At 47.1% G+C, this 19,039-nt stretch overlaps 1 protein-coding gene across 2 annotated transcripts in view; it reads right to left on the bottom strand.

The window, feature by feature from the left end:
* LOC144116146 (endoplasmic reticulum transmembrane helix translocase) overlaps positions 1–19,039 on the bottom strand; it is a 191,704-nt gene that overhangs the window by 136,845 nt on the left and 35,820 nt on the right. For both annotated transcript variants that reach the window (XM_077650849.1, XM_077650850.1), the window contains exons 7-9: positions 9,649–9,778; positions 4,907–5,089; positions 3,174–3,311 (exon numbers count right to left, since the gene is read on the bottom strand). In XM_077650849.1, the coding sequence (XP_077506975.1) occupies positions 3,174–3,311; positions 4,907–5,089; positions 9,649–9,778 (451 nt within the window). The remainder of the gene's footprint in view (positions 1–3,173; positions 3,312–4,906; positions 5,090–9,648; positions 9,779–19,039) is intronic.

Raw genomic sequence — 19,039 nt, 5'->3', positions numbered from 1 at the left:
AATACCTCACATGCTCTCCTAGCGCTATAGTGCACACATGCGCTTCATGCAGTGATGTCATGCATGTGTCAGCCGCAGCTTTTCCATTGCAAGTCCCACTAAGGGTCTCCTAGGGAGGTGAAATTTACACTGGCAACAGCACTGACTTTGGTGAATGGGGTCCACAATGCTAACAAGGCATGAGCGCTTCAAAAGTGCTTCATAGTAGATCTGTGCTTCACAGTGGTTTTGCATAAAAACGCCACATCTTATCTAATAACCTCAGTTGAAAGTATGTGCTTCATCTGTTCTCGTTCTGTGTATGTGGCAGGCACATATTCAAGCCCCCCCCCCCCCCCCCCCACGTCTTTTGGTAGGGCTTTGTTGGACATGTACCCACCCTCCGCAATACAATTGCCACAAGCCCCTCCCCAAAAAAATTCTGACTATGTGCCTGCTATGTGGTATCTGTATAAGTTAGCATGATATCTCCACTATGTCCACAATGCTGTCTTAAAACACTGAAGCTGAACGCCACTCCAAAATCTGTTCACAGAAGGGGCACAATCAGGAACACTTGGTTGTCGTACAAACTTTGCTGTCATGGAGTTTGTAGTAGTGACGTTCAGTCATATTCATGGCAGGACTAGGATCACAAGTGAAATGTCACTTTCCTCAATTTTTGTGTTGAAATGCAACCCGTTTTCCTCAATCAATGAGTTCAGCCTTATATCGCTGATTGCAGAATCATATAAGACTGTGCCTGAACAAAAAAAATGAACATCTTTTTAAGAGTCAGCTACTTTCTTTTGCTTCTGGCTTATTCCACGCCAAACGTCCCAGACGTTGCGCTCGACCATCTCCAAAATTTTCAAAAAAATTCATGGAAACTTATCTTAATGTGTGTAACCAAAGCCTGAAATATTTTTTCAGAAGAAAAAATTTATTCGTGAGGTGAGGGCAGTTTGAATATTTAGAAGAGGCGATAGTCCAGGCACTGCTCAATAATTAAGAATAAATTGAAATTTATAGAAAACACTTAATTTTTTTTATTGACATTTGCACAGATTCTGGCTTTCGATAAAATTCGGAGCATGCAACTTTATACGGCATAAATATTTTTTTCAAATTGAAGAAAGCATGAAAATGTGCCATTTTTGTCAGTTTTTTATTTTAAATATCAACTTTCCCTTGGAAATCCTGAAATAACCGTTTTCTTTCTTCAGATGTCTAGTACATGAGTGCGTAGATTGAAGTAAAAAAAAATACTAAAGTTGCAAAGAGTACATTTTCAGCCAAAAACATTCATTAATTTCACCCTGTGGTGGTCCAAGTAAAAATACAAACAATAGCGGGTTATGTAAAGCAGTTTATTTCCTTTCATTTCTGAAATTTTTATCGACGTAACTTTTGTTTAAAGTGAGAAAATAATTTTTGAAGCTGAGCTCTCACACCACAAGTTGCGTCGTCTCTAAACGCCTCTTCACCGCAGAACACTGCACCTGGAATGGCACGACACTTGTGGCTAGATAACAACTTCAATTTGCCGCGGTTTGCTGTCACGCATTTTAAGGGCTGGAGCTAAAGAAGATATCTCGCGACATTTGGCAGATGGTATGCAATAAACGAGATCGTTTTCGCCTTCGAAGTTCGAACAGGCCCGCTTTGGTGCAGGGTGGCCAAGAGAAGAAAAGCGAGGGTATTCAGCGCGCTGTCTCGCATGGACCACGAGGAGGGATGACCAGCCGGCATGGCAGGCGTATCACAAGTGCTTTATTTATATCTAAGTAAGATCGAAGAAAGCGTGCGCCTCAAAGCACACGCGAAGGTGCGAAGTGCACACTGCAGCCTGTGGCGAGTAACGCGAGACGCGCTGGCGATGAACGCTGCCCGCTCGCGAGTAGGTGCGTCACTTGCATGAAGGTGGTTTGTCAACATATAGTGGCTCGCCTACAGTTGTCGCTGGAGTATGAATGCAGAAATTGCACTGACTGAACCAAATACAACCAAGACATCACATCAGAAACAACCAGGCATGAGCCTATGACGGCCGCAAGGGTCGAGTACCATGTGGTGCTGCTGCAAGGGTCGAGTACCATGTGGTGCTGCTGCATCGCGGATAGTTTCAACACCAGATCGTTCTGGTCATTTCCAGATCGGTGTCTCACAAGCTCTTACGCTGGTGCTTACGTCTGTCATGGTGCTGGCAAGAAAGACTGAGTGCAACAGAACTACACCGAACACCTAGCTCACTCGGGCATGTGCTGCCCCGGCAGCGTTAATAAAATATTTTGCCACGTATACCTGTTCGATTACTCAACGTTCCCATGCTTGCCTGCAGTGCAAGCCTCACTTAAGAACAAGAACTCTACATTTCGTCTGGCCACAGTGTCGGCAATGTCATGCTCTGCGGTGAAGAGGCGCTAAGAGACGACGCAACTTGCGGGACGGGAGCTCAACTTCAGAAGTTCTTTTTTCACTCTGAACACAAATTACCGCAATAAAAATTTCAGAAATGAAAGGCAATAAACTACTCTACATAACCCGCTATTGTTTGTATTTTTACTTGCACCACCTCAGGGTGAAATTAACGAGTGTTTTTGGCTCATAACGCACTTTATGCAACTTTAGTATTTTTTTTACATTGATGTACGCAGTTTCATCACCTGTAACATTTGTTATAGGTACTAGACATCTAGAAAAACAAAACAATTATTTCTGAATTTCCAAGAGCAAGTTCACATTAAAAACAAAAACGACAAAAATGGCACAATTTCACACTTTTTTTTATTTTTAAAAGTATTTATGCCGTATAAAGCTGCATGCTCTGAATTAGATCGAAAGTTAGAATCTGTGAAAATGATAATGAAAAAGGTTGTGAAGTGTTTCCTGAAAATTTCAATTTTTTATTCATTATTGAGCAATGCCTGGTTTCTTGCCTTTTCTAAATATTCAAACTGCCCTCACCTCACGAATAAATTTTTTTCAGCAAAAGTACTTCAGGCTCTGATTGCGCACCACATTAGGATAAGTCTCCATGATATTTTTTCAACAAATTGGACAATTTGAACAATTTTTGAATAATTTTGATAGCATCTGCTGCATCGCTGAAAATGAAATGCTGCCAGAGGTAGTGTGCTTTCAAGAAAATAAACCAAAAGTTGCGCGGTTAAGACCCTTGCTGGAGGCCTTACCCAGCCGGGTGAGCGCCAGTAGGGAAGTGTGCACCGCCAGGGAGAGCTCGATGGGCAGCTCAGGGGGCACCACCGATGTCAGGATGAGCGCACACTCCAGGAACAGCTTGTAGCGGTTTCGCGTCGGGTCCTCAGTGCCTAGGACAGCATGGGGCAATACACCCAGCAGAATTCGAAAAAATAAGGACACCCACAGGGAAACACCACTCACTGATGGGAGCACGCTGGTCCTACACTTTGCCGAGTTGCGCACTGTTACATGAATTCAGTTTGATGCACAATGAGCCAGGACCACTTTCACCACGTACAATTCTCAGCGTACCATAGTTCCTTGGTTTTGTTTACTGCCACACTGAACCACATCCAATGTGCAGGCTCGCCCACTAATGATTTGGTTGGTTTGGTTTTAACATCCTGAAGCAACTCAGACTATGAGGGACGCTGGAGCGGAGGGCGTTTTTTTAACATGCACTGACATTGCAAAGGGCACGGCCCACTAGCGTTTCACCTCCGCTGAAAAGCTCACCCACTGCTCAAGTGAGCATGGATTTACCCTATGCTGGAACCTGCAAACTAACAAGGAAGCACAGGGAGCTGCCATGGTTTCTGCATGCACGAGCACAGCCACATGGACATCCCTGCGGTGTGACACTCCATAAGGGTGTATTTCAACTCCATTATGCACTCCTGTCTTCAATCTAAGACTGAACAACCTTGTACAAACAGAGAATTTAAAAAAATAGCTGCAACTCAGAAGTGTGAAAATAACAACGAAAACGGTATGAGACGGCACAGTTAGGAATACAACACAAAAACAGGCTGCAACAGTCCACAGAGTGGTTCAACCTACAAATTTAGCTACACCAGTTTCTTGCACAACTGATGTAGCCTGTTCACTCTGATTTACCACTGCATGTTGACAAACAAATTGCCGTAAAACCTCGTTAATTCAAAGTAATTGGGACCATGCAAAATATTAGAATTAACCGGGTTTTCGAAATAACCCAGCACAGCAAAAAAATGGAACCCAGGCAAAAAATTTAGTTCCGAGAACGCGCTACCTTTATTGGACAAACTTTGTGACTGCAGTATACTGCCCCATAAAAGTCGACCCCTTAAGAGACTCCCTTCTTGCTTGAATTTCGTTTTGTTTTATCAAGTTTCTTCCATGCAGTTTGAGTTAACGAGGTTCCACAATACACATCATGAGGCAGCTTGGGCATTGACGGCAAGTGCTCCGAAAAATCAAGCAGTCAGTTGCGGTGCATCCGAAATTTCAGGTGCTCTTATACATTGGCTCTATGGGCCATGTCGCGGTGCTGCAAAAAAGTCTGAATAATCAAGCATGTCCAAAAAATCACGGGTCCGAATTTTCGGTCGTCGACCATATTTCACAGTCCCCTTTGCGTTCGATAAATCTAGAATTGACTGTAACTGAAAAACATTATTACAAAGAATCTCTGCCAAAGTTCATATCGAAGTCCCCTGAGTAATTCTGACATTTCGTTTCTTTTCCCAACCACTGTATTTAATCACATAAAGGCTGACCTGCTTTTTAAAAATTATCCCCTCTAAACTCTGGGGTTGCCCAATATGCGAACCATGGCCAGGGCAAGGTGCCAACCAGGCCACGAACACAGAGAAGGAATAGAGAGGACTAGATGCAAATCCACGCTTCATACCATCATGCACCAACTGCTCTACCAGGCTGTGCAAGAAGAACAGCAGGTCACCTTTGATCCAAACGTAGGAGGCAGCCGCAATGGCAAACATGAGGAGGAACAGGATGAAGGCAAACGTCTCCAGGTTGTTGGCCGTCACCCGCTTCACGCCAAAGAGGATTGTGCGCAGGAGCTTGCCCTGGGCGGTTCCGAAGCTCGTCTTGAGCACGTATGCCACACACCCGTTGTCCGACGCTGAAAGGCGCAATAAACATTAATGGCCATGGCACACAAAGCATCCACCATGTCTCAGGTCAGGACCATCAGCTACCTGATGAGCCAGAACTAAATTTGGCAAAAGGTGTTTGGGCACACCTTTGATGTAGCAGCTGGAGGGCTGAGAGTTCAAATCATACCGAGGAGGAGACCAGAACCAGACAAAACTACAGTCAGCTACAGCTTTAGAAAGCAGAAGTCCCGCCTCCATAGACTTTTCATCACCTAGTGGGCCCTTCATCAGGTAATAGTTCTGGATTCACTGCTATTCAGGCACAAAATCCTGCATTTGGAGCACACATAGAATATCAAATTTAATGCTGCAAAAGTTAAAAAGCTTCTTTATGAAAAAGATTATTTACAAAAGCACTACAAAAAGTTTTCGTTTCATAAAAGCTCGACTCGAATGCTCGACAAAGCGAATGCACACATTTCCCTTCTTGAACGTTCAGTGCATGAAATTGAACTTTTTTCCTCGCTTCATCAATTTCAAAACGCATCTCGTGTTACATATATTTCAAACCAAGATACGAACATTATTTGAATTTTTTTTCCTTTTCTGCTACTTAAAGGGAAGCTGAGATGGTTTTTTGAGAATTTGAAATTGAACTGACCTTTGAACTGAAGAAAATTGAAATTGAACGTGCATGAAAAAAAGTTTTCGTTTCATAAAAGCTCGACTTGAGTGTTCGACGAAGAGAATGCACACATTTCCTTTCTTGACTGAACGTGTATGAAATTAGTGACTATCTTCAAATTCAAAAGCAATGAAAAATTTGTTTATCTGCAAGCAGCACATTAGTTAAAACTGTATTAACAAGAATGCAGGACACATTTGCAGTTAAACTACCGTTATTTACACGTAGCGTATATACTCGCGTAATGAATCCACTTTTTTTCCAGAAATGTTGACATCAGTTTGAGGGGAGGGTTCATTACGCGGGAAAAATGTTCCAACAGATATTTTTGGAAGGGTCGAGATTTCATATCATACCTCCGTTCGTCCTTCCGTCATCAACAAATGCACGCGGTCAGGTGCGTTTGTGCCACTGGTGTTTAGCATCGTTCACTTTGACGCAATCTGGCAATTTTGTGGTAGCTGGTGGCGCAGGTCAATCGTGGTGAGATAACGCGAACATGCTGAACACCGCCCTGAAGGTCAGGCATACATTTTTCTATGAGAGGTTAAAAAACACACAGTATGGCAACCAGTGTGTGATGCAAATGTTTCAGCCTTAGCTTGCAGCCCAAGTCTTGGTACTCAGCCAAGTTCGCCGAGCGCGCCGCAGCCCCCCTTCACGTAAAAAACAAGTGGTGATGTTATCAGTGGCGGGCAGCAGCTTGGCGCGCTGCCAAGGTCTGCGCTGCGGACGGCACCAAAAACTGAGGAACTCGCTACAAAAAGCTTAAGGCTGGAAAAAAAAGTAAAATATGGCCGACAGAAGTGGGTGACGGGTTAGTTAGGCGAGTATATACAGTCGAGCCCACATATAACGGCCCCACTTAAGACGAACTTTCGCTTATAACGAACGACACCTGTGCGACCATCAAAATATACACTGTTTCAATGGCACAAAATCACACGTATAACGAACGTCATTAACCCCTGCTGATCGGTTACAGCGAACGGACGGAGTAAACCCGGCGCCGCGATGCGAGATAACCTGCCTCTGACCCCTTTGTGCGCCCGGCACGCAGCATGTTTCCTTTGTGACTGCGACATTGCAACTAGCGTGGAACAGACGAGGAACAGACGAGTCACTAACGAATACACACCAACTAGCCCAACTGTCTTCCATGATCGTCTGTTCCTTTTGCCTCTGTCCTTGTGCTTTCCACGCTAGTTGCAATGTCGCAGTCACAAACGAATACACACCAACTAGCCCAACTGTCTTCCATAGCAGCATGTTTCCCCGAGCCTCATCGCAGGCGAACTGCCCGCCCCGTTTCGTGCCGCTCTCAACCAAGCTACCCTTTCCCCGTTGACGCGCCTTCCAAGATCGCCTTCCTGCCCCTTCTCGCAACTCCGTTTCCCTCTCCTCACTATCTTGCAAATCTGCGCGTAGCCTCCGCGATCGTCCGCACCGCCGCCAGAGCCGATCGCGGAGGCCATGCTCCGTGAAGCAGGCCTTCTGTGGGAGCCAAGAGGTGGCTGCACTGACACTCACGGACGCCCCTCATTGGTCTCCCCGCTGGTGTTTTTTAGCTTGATTGCCGCCTGTGTGCGTTGCACGTCTACCCCATGTCACGCGCTTCTGTCACTCTTGTTGCGGTGTGGACGTTTCATTCGCTTCATTCAAATCTCGGGCCATAGTTGTAATTCGGGATGGTGGACGGGAACACCGTGCCCGTTTCCATTATATTCAGTGGTAGAGATGATGAAAGCGGCCTGGGCGGAGGTGACGGCCACTGGTGAGCGGAACTGCTTCCAGGAGGCCGGCTTCGTTGACACAGTGTCTGATGCCGAGCCTGATTCTTTGGAAGATGACCAGCCCGGCGGCGATTTGTGGCAGCGCGTTGTCGACTCCGACATGGGGGGTCATGACATTGGTTGGAATGATTTTATTTCTGTCGATGATGACGCTGACACCACGGCACCGTGCACAGACGAGGGCATCGTTTCAGAAGTGCGGGACGAGAGTGACACGGAGGAATTGGAGGACGATGAAATTTCGGAGCCAGCACCCATAAGCGCGCCAGTAGCAATGAGCTACATAGAGAGCCTCAGACAACTTGTCTATGCCAAGGGCCTCGGCGATAGCACGCTTTGCTTTAAATAAACTGGAAACCTCCCTCATAAGATCTGCGCTGCAAAAACAGACTTCCATCAACGGACTTTTTCACAAAGAAAAAATTTTGTGTTTTGACAAGCAACTGTCTTTAATGCTGCGGTCTACTTACTACGAACTTCGGGATATAACGAACGGACGCTGTGTGATGCTCATGTTCGTTATAAGCGGGCTTGACTGTACGGTATACAACGCGACGATAAATGTAATGCGAGGGGAGTTTGAGACCCAAAAAAAATTTTAAAAATACTACGATTATAATGCAATTAGTTTGTTCAAGCAGCTACAGTTTGAGACCTAACAAAAATGTAAAAAATACTATGATTATAATGCAATTACTTTGTTCAAGCAAGTACAGCCGAGACGCTGCGGGTTAAAACAAACAAACAGAAATGCCATGCAAAAATAAGAAAGCAACGTATACATCAATATCGTTTGAGAAGCAACACTTCAGAAACGCGCGTGACATTGTCAACTGCAACAAAGTTTTTGATGCATTAATTCAGTTTCCCATGCAGCAACCATCGCTATCATCGCCACACTACCAGTGCTACGTGTTTCGTGCTGCCTACTCTTGTGCCCGTTTGCCCTTTTTTTTTTCCCCTACTCCACTCAACTGTTTCAGTATGTTCCCTTTCTCAGTGTACCATGCTGCATTTTTCCACTTCCATAGCCACCCTCTCCTTCGCTCGTGCGCACCCGCTGACGCACACTGTGTGGCCCCAAGGTCATCAAGAAAGTCGCTTCTCCTAGCAGCTAAGAGGTCTGGTGGTGAAGGTCGCTGCAGCTATCTCAAAGGTCAACTGAAGTGGCTTTAGAATTTGATGAGTTTAAAAGGGCTGAATGTGTGAAACATGCAGGCAAAGCCTGCAAAATCGTTTTGCACTAGCGTTTGAAATGGTGTGCACAGCGACGGGCAAAGGCCCCGATGATAACGTCATGTACGACGGCACTATGTTTCCAGCGAAGAAACGGTTGTTTCATTGAAGAAAACCAAAGCCATTGAAGGTGAAGCTCACGAAGCATTGCTTGGTGGCATTGGATGACGGACAGCAGCATGCAGGCGAAGGCAGCGGACATCTGAGATTTCGACGCCAATGATGTCACTACGGGTTTCCCCGCATTCTCCAACACAGTGAGAACCCTGAACATCGTCACAGTTCTAAATTACGATTACGTAGCCATTTTAAATGCTAGTGCAAAAATAGGCAGCATGCTTTATCTATAACCTTCATAGACTCGAATTCTTGAATAACCTCAAATTCTCAAAAAATCATCTCAGCTTCCCTTTAAGTAGCAGGAAGAAAAAAAAAATTCAAACAATGTTTGTATCTTGGTTTGAAATATAACATGAGGTGCGTTTTGAAATCGACGAAGCGAGGAAAAAAAAAACTTGCGTTATATTCGTGAAAATACGGTATTAATGGTTCCAAAGCACTGTGAGTACTCTGTCTACAGGGAATGCAGTTTGTCGTTCATCAGTAATTCCAGTGCAGTTACACTGCAATGCAGTTCTTTCCTGCCATGCACATCCCATGCCGACTCAACATCCATGGCAATGCACTGCGCCAAGGAGCCCACAAGTAACAGTTTTCTCAACTTTGCAGCAATTGCAGATATGAGACTTTTCTTATCTGGCCCATCACGAATGAAGCACCACTAACATAACGCAGTGCTAGTGGTTCTTAATTCTAGATCTTCAGTGCATGCATAAATGCATACATAAAAAAGATAGCCCGGATAACTCACGCCTAAGTCCTGCGCTGGCTTTAGCTGGAGGTGTATGCTGCAGGACCTTGGTGCCCCCAAAGAGCACATGCAGCCGGCCATCTGCCTCCATGTCCAACAGCTGCTCTGGATCCAAATCCTCCACGGGTTCCTGTCACACATAAGTCAGTGGTGTAACGAGCGACTACATGCAACGATTCCAACTGGTTACTTCAGGTTCAAGTGCTTTTAGCCCTTTGGCTTAATCTACCATTTCTATTTGATGCGGTGGGAGAAATGTCTTGGGACTGTACCATGAACTCTGGTAGTACAACAAAAAGGCACAGCAGTGTGGCTTTCAAACACTTTCAAACGATGGTCAACAAGCAGACATTAAACAGCATCTCTCCCAAAACATTCTGCACATGGCCCACAAAAGGGGCAAGACGCATTAGATAAATCCAACACATCTTAGACAACTAAGATGTTTGCGGGAGAATGTTTGTAACACCAGAAATTCTGGATGCCATACACAATAACTCTGGTCAGGGAATTTAAAAAATTCGTTTCATCCCAAAATTCATATTAACCTTGATTGCATCATCCAAGATTCTACTGTAATGCCTAATGCAGTTGTTTTCGAGCAGGCTCTGGAATATGAAGTCTCAGCACCGTAGCACTACCTGTGGCTCTCCCTATGTCTATGCAGACAGAGACTGCACAAGTAGACAGACGACAGCATAGAGAAAGAAAACATAAAGAGAGGACAATCGGCTGAAACTGGCCTCAGGAAGCATGTCACGGCTACGCTAGTGTCTGGTATTCTTACCAAACGCCAGAGGACACAAGCGTGAAAAGAGATGTTCTTATATTCAAGCGTAGAAACTTCTTCTTGTTTATCTTATGATTCAACACCACTGTTTTAACATATATACAGTAAAACCTCATTTATATGTACCTGCTTACCAAGTAGTCATGGTTAAAATGTAGTTGTGAGAATTCCCCGGCTGAGCCACCATTGAAAACCATGTATTGGCTGACTGCTTAAGGCATAGTGGCTAAAGAAATGTCTACAGCTTAACGCGTACTTGCCGTTGCAGTTTGGCAGGCGCAGCACTGTGACGCAAAACGTTTCCCGCCTTTCTGAAAAGCATTATCAACATGTGGACCGCCGGCGATACAGCATTACGGCCATTTCGGCCATGTTGCGGTGAGTGCGGCGATGTCCATATCGATAAAAAGCCCAGAAAGCGTTGGCCGCTTCTGTGTTCTTGTACGCGAACGCATCGTCGCCGGCCCTATCGCAGTAACCATCACCGCCACCCCACTCTGCCCATGTGACCTCGCCACCTCGCGTCAACATCTGCGCGTGCTGCGCGTGCAGTTGCGTTGTGTTGTGGGTAGGCAACGCGCGTTTTGTGGTGGTGTCCTTTGTTCCGCGCTGGTGCTGTGCGAAGCGCAAAGCTGTTGTTGCGTCAGTGTGTGCGAACGGTCAGCACTATGCCGAAGCCTACTCGACCAAAGAATTGCGTACTGACAGTGCAGGAGAAGTTGGACGTTATTCATTCCATAGAAAATGAAACAACGAAGAGTGCACTAGAACGTCAGTGGGACTTGCCCTTAACAACAGTCTGCGGCATCTGAAATGCTCGAGAGCAGATAAGCGGGGCTGCATCGAGTATGAAGAGGTGCCGCTTGAGGGGATCTGCTTTTCCCGACATAGAAAAAGCTTTGGTGCTATGGCTTAAAAAAGCTAGATCAGAAAACCTGCCAGTCACCAAGCCCCTTCTTGCCGAAAAAGCGGAAGTGTTTGCCGCCCAGCTGAACTGCGAAGATTTTTCTTGCAGTAACGGTTGGTTGTCAAGGTTCAAAGCACGCTAAAATATAAGTTTGAGGGTGGTGTGCGGAGAGGCAGCACACGCAAACAAGGAGGGTGCCGAAGAATGGCAGGATGGGCTACTGCATCAACAGTTAGCCAACTACGCCGCGGAGATGTCTTCAAATTAGATGAGTCGACGCTTTTCTACTGACTTCTGCCCAACAGAACGCTGGCATTCAAGGGGGAAATCTGCAGCAGTGGCAAACTTGCAAAAAAAGAATATCGGTTGCTTTTGTGGTCAACATGATGGTCGATTGCCCTCGGGTGTTATTTACAGGAGCAACCAAAAAGCGTGGATGACCAGCAAGCTTTCTGAAAATTCGTCCGGCTATTGGATTGCCGTTTCACGGCAGAAAAAAGAAAAATCATGCTAGTGCTTGACAACGCATCCTCTCATTTTGAGTTGGAAAACTTGGGCGCAATCAGGCTCCTGTTCTTGCCACCCAACACCACGGCACTTGCGCAGCCTCTCGACCAAGGCATCATTTGCTTGGCCAAGTATCACTATAGGAAGAACCTCCTACGCAGAATGCTTCTGGCGATGGAAAGCAGGAAGACGTACATTATCTATCTTCTGGGTGCTGTGCACCTCCTAGCGTTCTCGTGGCAGCAGGCTGAACCGGCTGCGGTACAGAATTGCTTCGCGCGGGCGAAATTCATAGTGCACGCAAGTGATCCCAAAGTCAGCGATCCCGCCAATGACTGTGACGGCCTACTAGCAGAGGTGTTGGAACGACTGAGTGGTGCGGAGACTGTCAACTTCGAAATGTTCTGCGAGGTCGACAGCGAGGTTTCAACGTCTCCGGGCTGGTCGGACAGTGAGATTATTACCGCTGTTGCGCCACTCCAAGGCGATGAGGGCACCGAGAACAAGGACAGTGGCAACGACTCGGCAACGGAAGATTTCAGCCCTAATGTGGCGGAAGCCACTCAAGCACTGACGGTTATGAGGGCGTTGCCGAGCAGATGGGCCTCATGGAAAAGCGTGCCCCCAGTCTCGCCGATTTTGAGACCGCTGTTGTCGCCGTACGGCCGCCACGACAGCAGCTGAAAATGACGGACTTCTGGTCGGCAGCAAATAAATAAAGTGCATGTACGTATGTGTTTTCGTGGAAAATTTACTGTGCCTGAATTTTTCTTCTTTCGCAGTGTGAATGGCAAATTTGTCATCATCATCAGCCTGACTACACCCACTGCAGGGCAAAGGGCCCTCCCATGTCCCTCCAATTAACCCGGTCCTTTGCCAGCTGCACCCATCCTAGGCCTGCAAACTTCCTAATCTCATCCGCTCACCTAACCTTCTGCTGCCCCCTGCTACGCTTGCCTTCTCTTGGAATCTACTCCATTACCCTTAAGGACCAGCAGTTATCTTGCCTTTACAGTACATGCCCTGCCCAAGCCCATTTCTTCCTCTTGATTTCGAATAGGATGTCATTAGCACGCGTTTGTTCCCTGACCCACTCTGCCCGCTTCTGGTCTTTTAACGTTACATCAATCATTTTTCTTTCCATGGAAAATTTGTACTAGTCGGTTAAGGTGCAATACCAGATAGTGCGTACTTTTCCCACGTCCCCGCCAACTACATATTAATCGGGTTTTCCTGTATGAAGATGTAATTTATTGAAAAACGTTCCGGAGGTTTTCTTCCGGCAGTGCAGATGGCTGCCAGAGGCCAGACCGGCAGTCCTACGCACTGTCAGCACGTGATTGTGGTCGCTGGTTGCGTCGGTGTTGCTGTGTTGCACGAAACAACTTTTCACGAGTTAGACAACAGGTGATAAAGTTTTTACAACAATGCTGCTTGAAAAGATCGACATAGAGAGTCAGCGCAGGCTATTGTGTTTTTACATCGCAATGAGCTGTTCAGATACGGCGTAAGACACGCGGCACTCGTGTGGGCAGTTTGTTTACAAAATTAAGAGGGTGGGAAGGGGAGGGCATGGGGGGCCAGAGCAGTTTTAGGCCTATGATTTTGCAGTCATGAAACCTTAGGCCTGGTTACAGTAGAATCTCAGTGATATGAACCCGGCTGATACGAATTTCGGTGTGACACGAATTCGTAAAATTCCCCCGCCGAAATGCATTGTGCACAATGGGCCAAAATTTGGATATTCCAAACACTTTTCCGCGTCGCGCCGGGTGATACAAACTTTGGTACCGCAACCGTCGAGCCGCCACGGGCGCAGTGTGCACCAGTGCCAGCTTGGGAGTCTGCTTGGGATTCCGCGGCAGCAGGGAGGCTGACGAGGCAAGCCAAGCTTTCTCTCTCTAGTTTTTGGGGGCGGCCTCTTTGCCTTTTTCTTTTTACTTTGTTGTTTCCTGAGGCTAGCGCCGCTGCTTATTGGTCCGTTCGCCCTGCGAACCAGGCAACCCAACCGGTCAGGCGCAATTTGTCCTCTCCACATTTATCACGGCCCTGCGTGCCCGTTCCGCCGGTCTTTCCGCTACAGCCAGCGCGCAGATCGTCACACCAGCAGCAGCTCCCGCTTATTTGTTCCCTCGTGCGTGATGACTACGGAAGTGCAGTGTGTTGTTTGCGGGTGTCCTTTTACGAGCATTGATCGCGTCAGCCCGAAAGGCACTGCAATCAGTATGATGTCGCGAAAGCGGAAGGCGCTGTCCTTGAAGGACAAAGTGGATATTTTAAAGAAGCTGGACGAAGAGCCCAAGAAAAGGCGCATTGACATGGCCAAGGAATTAGGCCTGCCAATTTCTACGCTGTCTACGATCGTCGGTCAGCACGACCAAATTATGCAGAATGTGCAGCACTTTGGCGTAAACTCCAAAGAAGCAAGGACTGCTCACCATGTAAAGTTAGAAGTTTTCCTAACATGGTTTAAGAGGTCACCGCAGCCGGCATCAACATCGACGGAAAAGTTCTGCGTGAAAAGCCTGCGGACATCACACTGACGCTTGGAATTGAAAATTTTCAGGCCTCTGGTGGCTGGATTCACCCGGCATGACCTCTCCTACAAAACCGTTTGCAGCAAAGGGAAAAAGGTTAACGCCTCCGTCGTTGAAGATTGGATGGCAACCACGCTGCAGTCTTTCATCGCGGGATATGATGCTCGCGATGTTTTTAACATTGACGAGGCAGGGCTGTTTTACAATCTTCAGCCCGAAATGAGTCTCTGCTTCAAGGGAGGACAAAAAAAGTAAGCAGCGTGTGACGGATTTGATTTGCTGCAACGCTGACGGGTCAGAAAAAATGAAACTGACCGTCAATGGAAAATACGAAAAGCTCCGATGTTTCAAGGAAGCCGGTCGTTTGCCCTGCACATATACTATAGCCAATATAAAGGCGTGGATGACGTCGGCTCTGTTCGCGGAGTTTGTCACATACTTGGACCAACGGCTGTTATGCAAGAACAGAAAGATTGTTTTGCTGCTGGACCAGTGTGCAGCGCATCCAAAGCGCATGACGCTACAGAGCATCAAAGTGGTATTCCTGCCCCCGAAAGCTACTAGTCATTTGCAGCCACTGGATGCTGGCATTATCAGAAATGTAAAGCCCCACTTCAAAGGTTTGTTGGAGCGCCGCCTCCTTGCGAAGATTGACCGTAAGGACACAAATATGCATTTTATTGCAGTGGCCTGGGAGCGCGTCTCCCCTGCAACCATCGCGAATTGTTTCGCAAAGTGTAAGATTTTTAAATCCACAGTGGCCACCACCTCGCAAGTGCAAGATCCAATTCCGATTGATGTCTGGAACCAGCTTAGCGTTGACTGCAGTGCTGACGATTTCTTCACCGTGGATGACAATCTCGTCACCTGTGGTCTGCGCACAGTGGAAGACATCGTGGAGGATGTATCGTCGCAGCCTAGAATTTCGACCAGTGACGAAGAAGAAGACGAGTGCTAAAATGGTGATGACCAACCACTGTCGGCAACCGAAACTATGCGCGCTCTCAATATTCTGCGGTGTGCTGTGACATCCGAGACTGTGCGTGAGAACACTACAGCCCAGTTCTTCAGCTTCGAAAATTCTTTCCTGGCCGACCTCACAGAGAAGACAACTCAGAAGGCAATACGTGACTTCTTTCCATGTAAATAAATGTTTTTTTTTTTTGTGCGTGTCTCATGGTTTCGGGACAGATTTCGCTCGTTTTTTGGCGATACGAAATTTCGGGTGATACGAATATTTTCACCTCACCGTGAGATTCGTATCACCGAGATTCTACTGTATTACTCTGACAATTGGGGATATATTGATCTGCTTGTGGTGAAATGCACTGCAGACCGTATTAATGCGCAGGCGCGGCGTGGCACGTATTTCAAATCTTGAAAGGAATTTTCGGAGGAGTGAGGGCTACAGTTCCTTTCGCCTTCATGAAATTTGGACCACTGACTATGATTGACAAGCCATACAATACTCGAAACTTGTGATAAGAGCGACAAACGGCCTGCTGACGTTGAAGCACCGTATATTTTTTCACTTTGTGCACCAGTTGTAAAGCATTACCATTTGAGGGCGTCCAATTTTTTTTTTTCTTTATGCACTAGTGATGTGTTGACTACCTGTATTGTGTTCTCTGCGTTAATATTTTCAGATTTGCTTGTATTAAGGAATGCAGTTATCTTTGTATCAAGCCTTTCAGTATCATGCTTATCTTGGTTTTTGTTTAGCCTTTATGTGCTCTTTCTTTACCTTGCTCTGGAATAAGCAGTTTCCTCGCACTCCTTCTCTTCATTAAATACCGCATGCTGAACGGCCACATTCTCTGAACAGAAGACAAGACAAGCGTGCCAAATAGAAAGAACCCTTGTTGATTTACGAATTCATACTTGCCTGTACTATAGGTACACTTTTCTGTACACCCTACATTGAAATAATCTCAGTACGTACAATGAAATTCACAGAATAGATTAAACGAAACATCCTGTCCACCTCCTGCCATCGCCAAACGTAGGTAACGTGCAAACAATCTGAAAACTATGCAAGTGAAACCGAAAGAAGAAGTGTGTGCCAGTTGCTTTCGCCAACTGTGGGTGCACGAAAACCCATTGGTCAGCGCGTGAGCAATCTGAAACATGCTCCAGCGAAACTGAAACAAGAAGTGTGTGCCAGCTGCTTTCCACAACCGCTCGGTGGACGAAAACTCACTGGTCAGCTCGTGAGCAACCTGAAACATGCTCCAGGGAAACTGAAACAAGAAGTGTGTGCCAGCTGCTCCCCAACCGCTCGGTGCACGAAAACTCATTGGTCAGCGCATGAGCAACCTGAAGCATGCTCCAGGGAAACTGAAACAAGAAGTGTGTGCCAGCTGCTTTCACCAACTGCTGGGTGCACAAAAACCCATTGGTCAGCGCGCGAGAAACCTGAAACATGCTCCAGCGAAACTGAAACAAGAAGTGTGTGCCAGCTGCTTTCGTCAGCTGCTGGGTGCACGAAAACTCACTGGTCAGCTCGTGAGCAACCTGAAACATGCTCCAGCGAAACTGAAACAAGAAGTGTGTGCCAGTTGCTTTCGTCAACTGCTGGGTGCACGAAAACCCATTGGTCAGCGCATGAGCAACCTGAAACATGCTCCAGGGAAACAAACAAAGTGTGTGCCAGCTGCTTTCCACAACCGGTCGGTGCACGAAAACTCACTGGTCAGCTCGTGAGCAACCTGAAACATGCTCCAGGGAAACTGAAACAAGAAGTGTGTGCCAGCTGCTCCCCAACCGCTCGGTGCACGAAAACTCATTGGTCAGCACGTGAGCAACCTGAAACATGCTCCAGGGAAATTGAAACAAGAAGTGTGTGCAAGCTACTTTCAAGAACGGCTGGGTGCACGAAAACTCATTGGTCAGCGCGTGAGCAACCTGAAACATGCTCCAGGGAAACTGAAACAAGAAGTGTGTGCAAGCAGCTTTCACCAACTGCTGGGTGCACAAAAACCCATTGGTCAGCGCGTGAGCAACCTGAAACATGCTCCAGCGAAACTGAAACAAGAAGTGTGTGCAAGCAGCTTTCACCAACTGCTGGGTGCACAAAAACCCATTGGTCAGCGCGTGAGCAACCTGAAACATGCTCCAGGGAAACTGAAACAAGAAGTGTGTGCAAGCAGCTTTCACCAACTGCTGGGTGCACAAAAACCCATTGGTCAGCGCGTGAGCAACCTGAAACATGCTCCAGCGAAACTGAAACAAGAAGTGTGTGCCAGCTGCTTTCGTCAACTGCTGGGTGCACGAAAACTCATTGGTCAGAGAGTGAGCAACCTGAAACATGCTCCAGCGAAACTGAAACAAGAAGTGTGTGCCAGCTGCTTTCGTCAACTGCTGGGTGCACGAAAACTCATTGGTCAGAGCGTGAGCAACCTGAAACATGCTCCAGCGAAACTGAAACAAGAAGTGTGTGCCAGCTGCTCCCCAACCGCTCGGTGCACGAAAACCCATTGGTCAGCACGTGAGAAACCTGAAACATGCTCCAGCGAAACTGAAACAAGAAGTGTGTGCCAGTTGCTTTCGTCAACTGCTGCGTGCACGAAAACCCATTGGTCAGCGCGTGAGCAACCTGAAACATGCTCCAGGGAAACAAAGTGTGTGCCAGCTGCTTTCCACAACCGCTCGGTGCACGAAAACTCACTGGTCAGCGCGTGAGCTACCTGAAACATGCTCCAGGGAAACTTGAACAAGAAGTGGCTGCCAGCTGCTTTCGCCAACTGCTGGGTGCACGAAAACCCATTGGTCAGCGCGTGAGAAACCTGAAACATGCTCCAGCAAAACTGAAACAAGAAGTGTGTGCCAGCTGCTTTCGTCAACTGCTGGGTGCACGAAAATTCACTGGTCAGCTCAAGAGCAACCTGAAACATGCTCCAGGGAAACTGAAACAAGAAGTGTGTGCCAGCTGCTCCCCAACCGCTCGGTGCACGAAAACTCATTGGTCAGTGCGTGAGCAACCTGAAACATGCTCCAGGGAAACTGAAACAAGAAGTGTGTGCCAGCTGCTTTCACCAACTGCTGGGTGCACAAAAACCCATTGGTCAGCACGCGAGAACCCTGAAACATGCTCCAGCGAAACTGAAACAAGACGTATGTGCCAGCTGCTTTCACCAACTGCTGGGTGCACAAAAACCCATTGGTCAGCGCGTGAGAAACCTGAAACATGCTCCAGTGAAACTGAAACAAGAAGTGTGTGCCAGTTGCTTTCGTCAACTGCTGCGTGCACGAAAACCCATTGGTCAGCGCGTGAGCAACCTGAAACATGCTCCAGGGAAACAAACAAAGTGTGTGCCAGCTGCTTTCCACAACCGCTCGGTGCACGAAAACTCACTGGTCAGCTTGTGAGCAACCTGAAACATGCTCCAGGGAAACTGAAACAAGAAGTGTGTGCCAGCTGCTTTCACCAACTGCTGGGTGCACAAAAACCCATTGGTCAGCGCGTGAGAAACCTGAAACATGCTCCAGCGAAACTGAAACAAGTGTGTGCCAGTTGCTTTCGTCAACTGCTGCGTGCACGAAAACCCATTGGTCAGCGCGTGAGCAACCTGAAACATGCTCCAAGGAAACAAACAAGAAGTGTGTGCCAGCTGCTTTCCACAACCGCTCGGTGCACGAAAACTCACTGGT

The sequence above is a fragment of the Amblyomma americanum genome, chromosome 1 (genome assembly GCF_052857255.1).
Source record: "Amblyomma americanum isolate KBUSLIRL-KWMA chromosome 1, ASM5285725v1, whole genome shotgun sequence".
NCBI lineage: Eukaryota > Metazoa > Arthropoda > Arachnida > Ixodida > Ixodidae > Amblyomma > Amblyomma americanum.
Note: the sequence above shows the minus strand (reverse complement) of the source record. Positions and strands in the feature narration are given on the sequence as shown.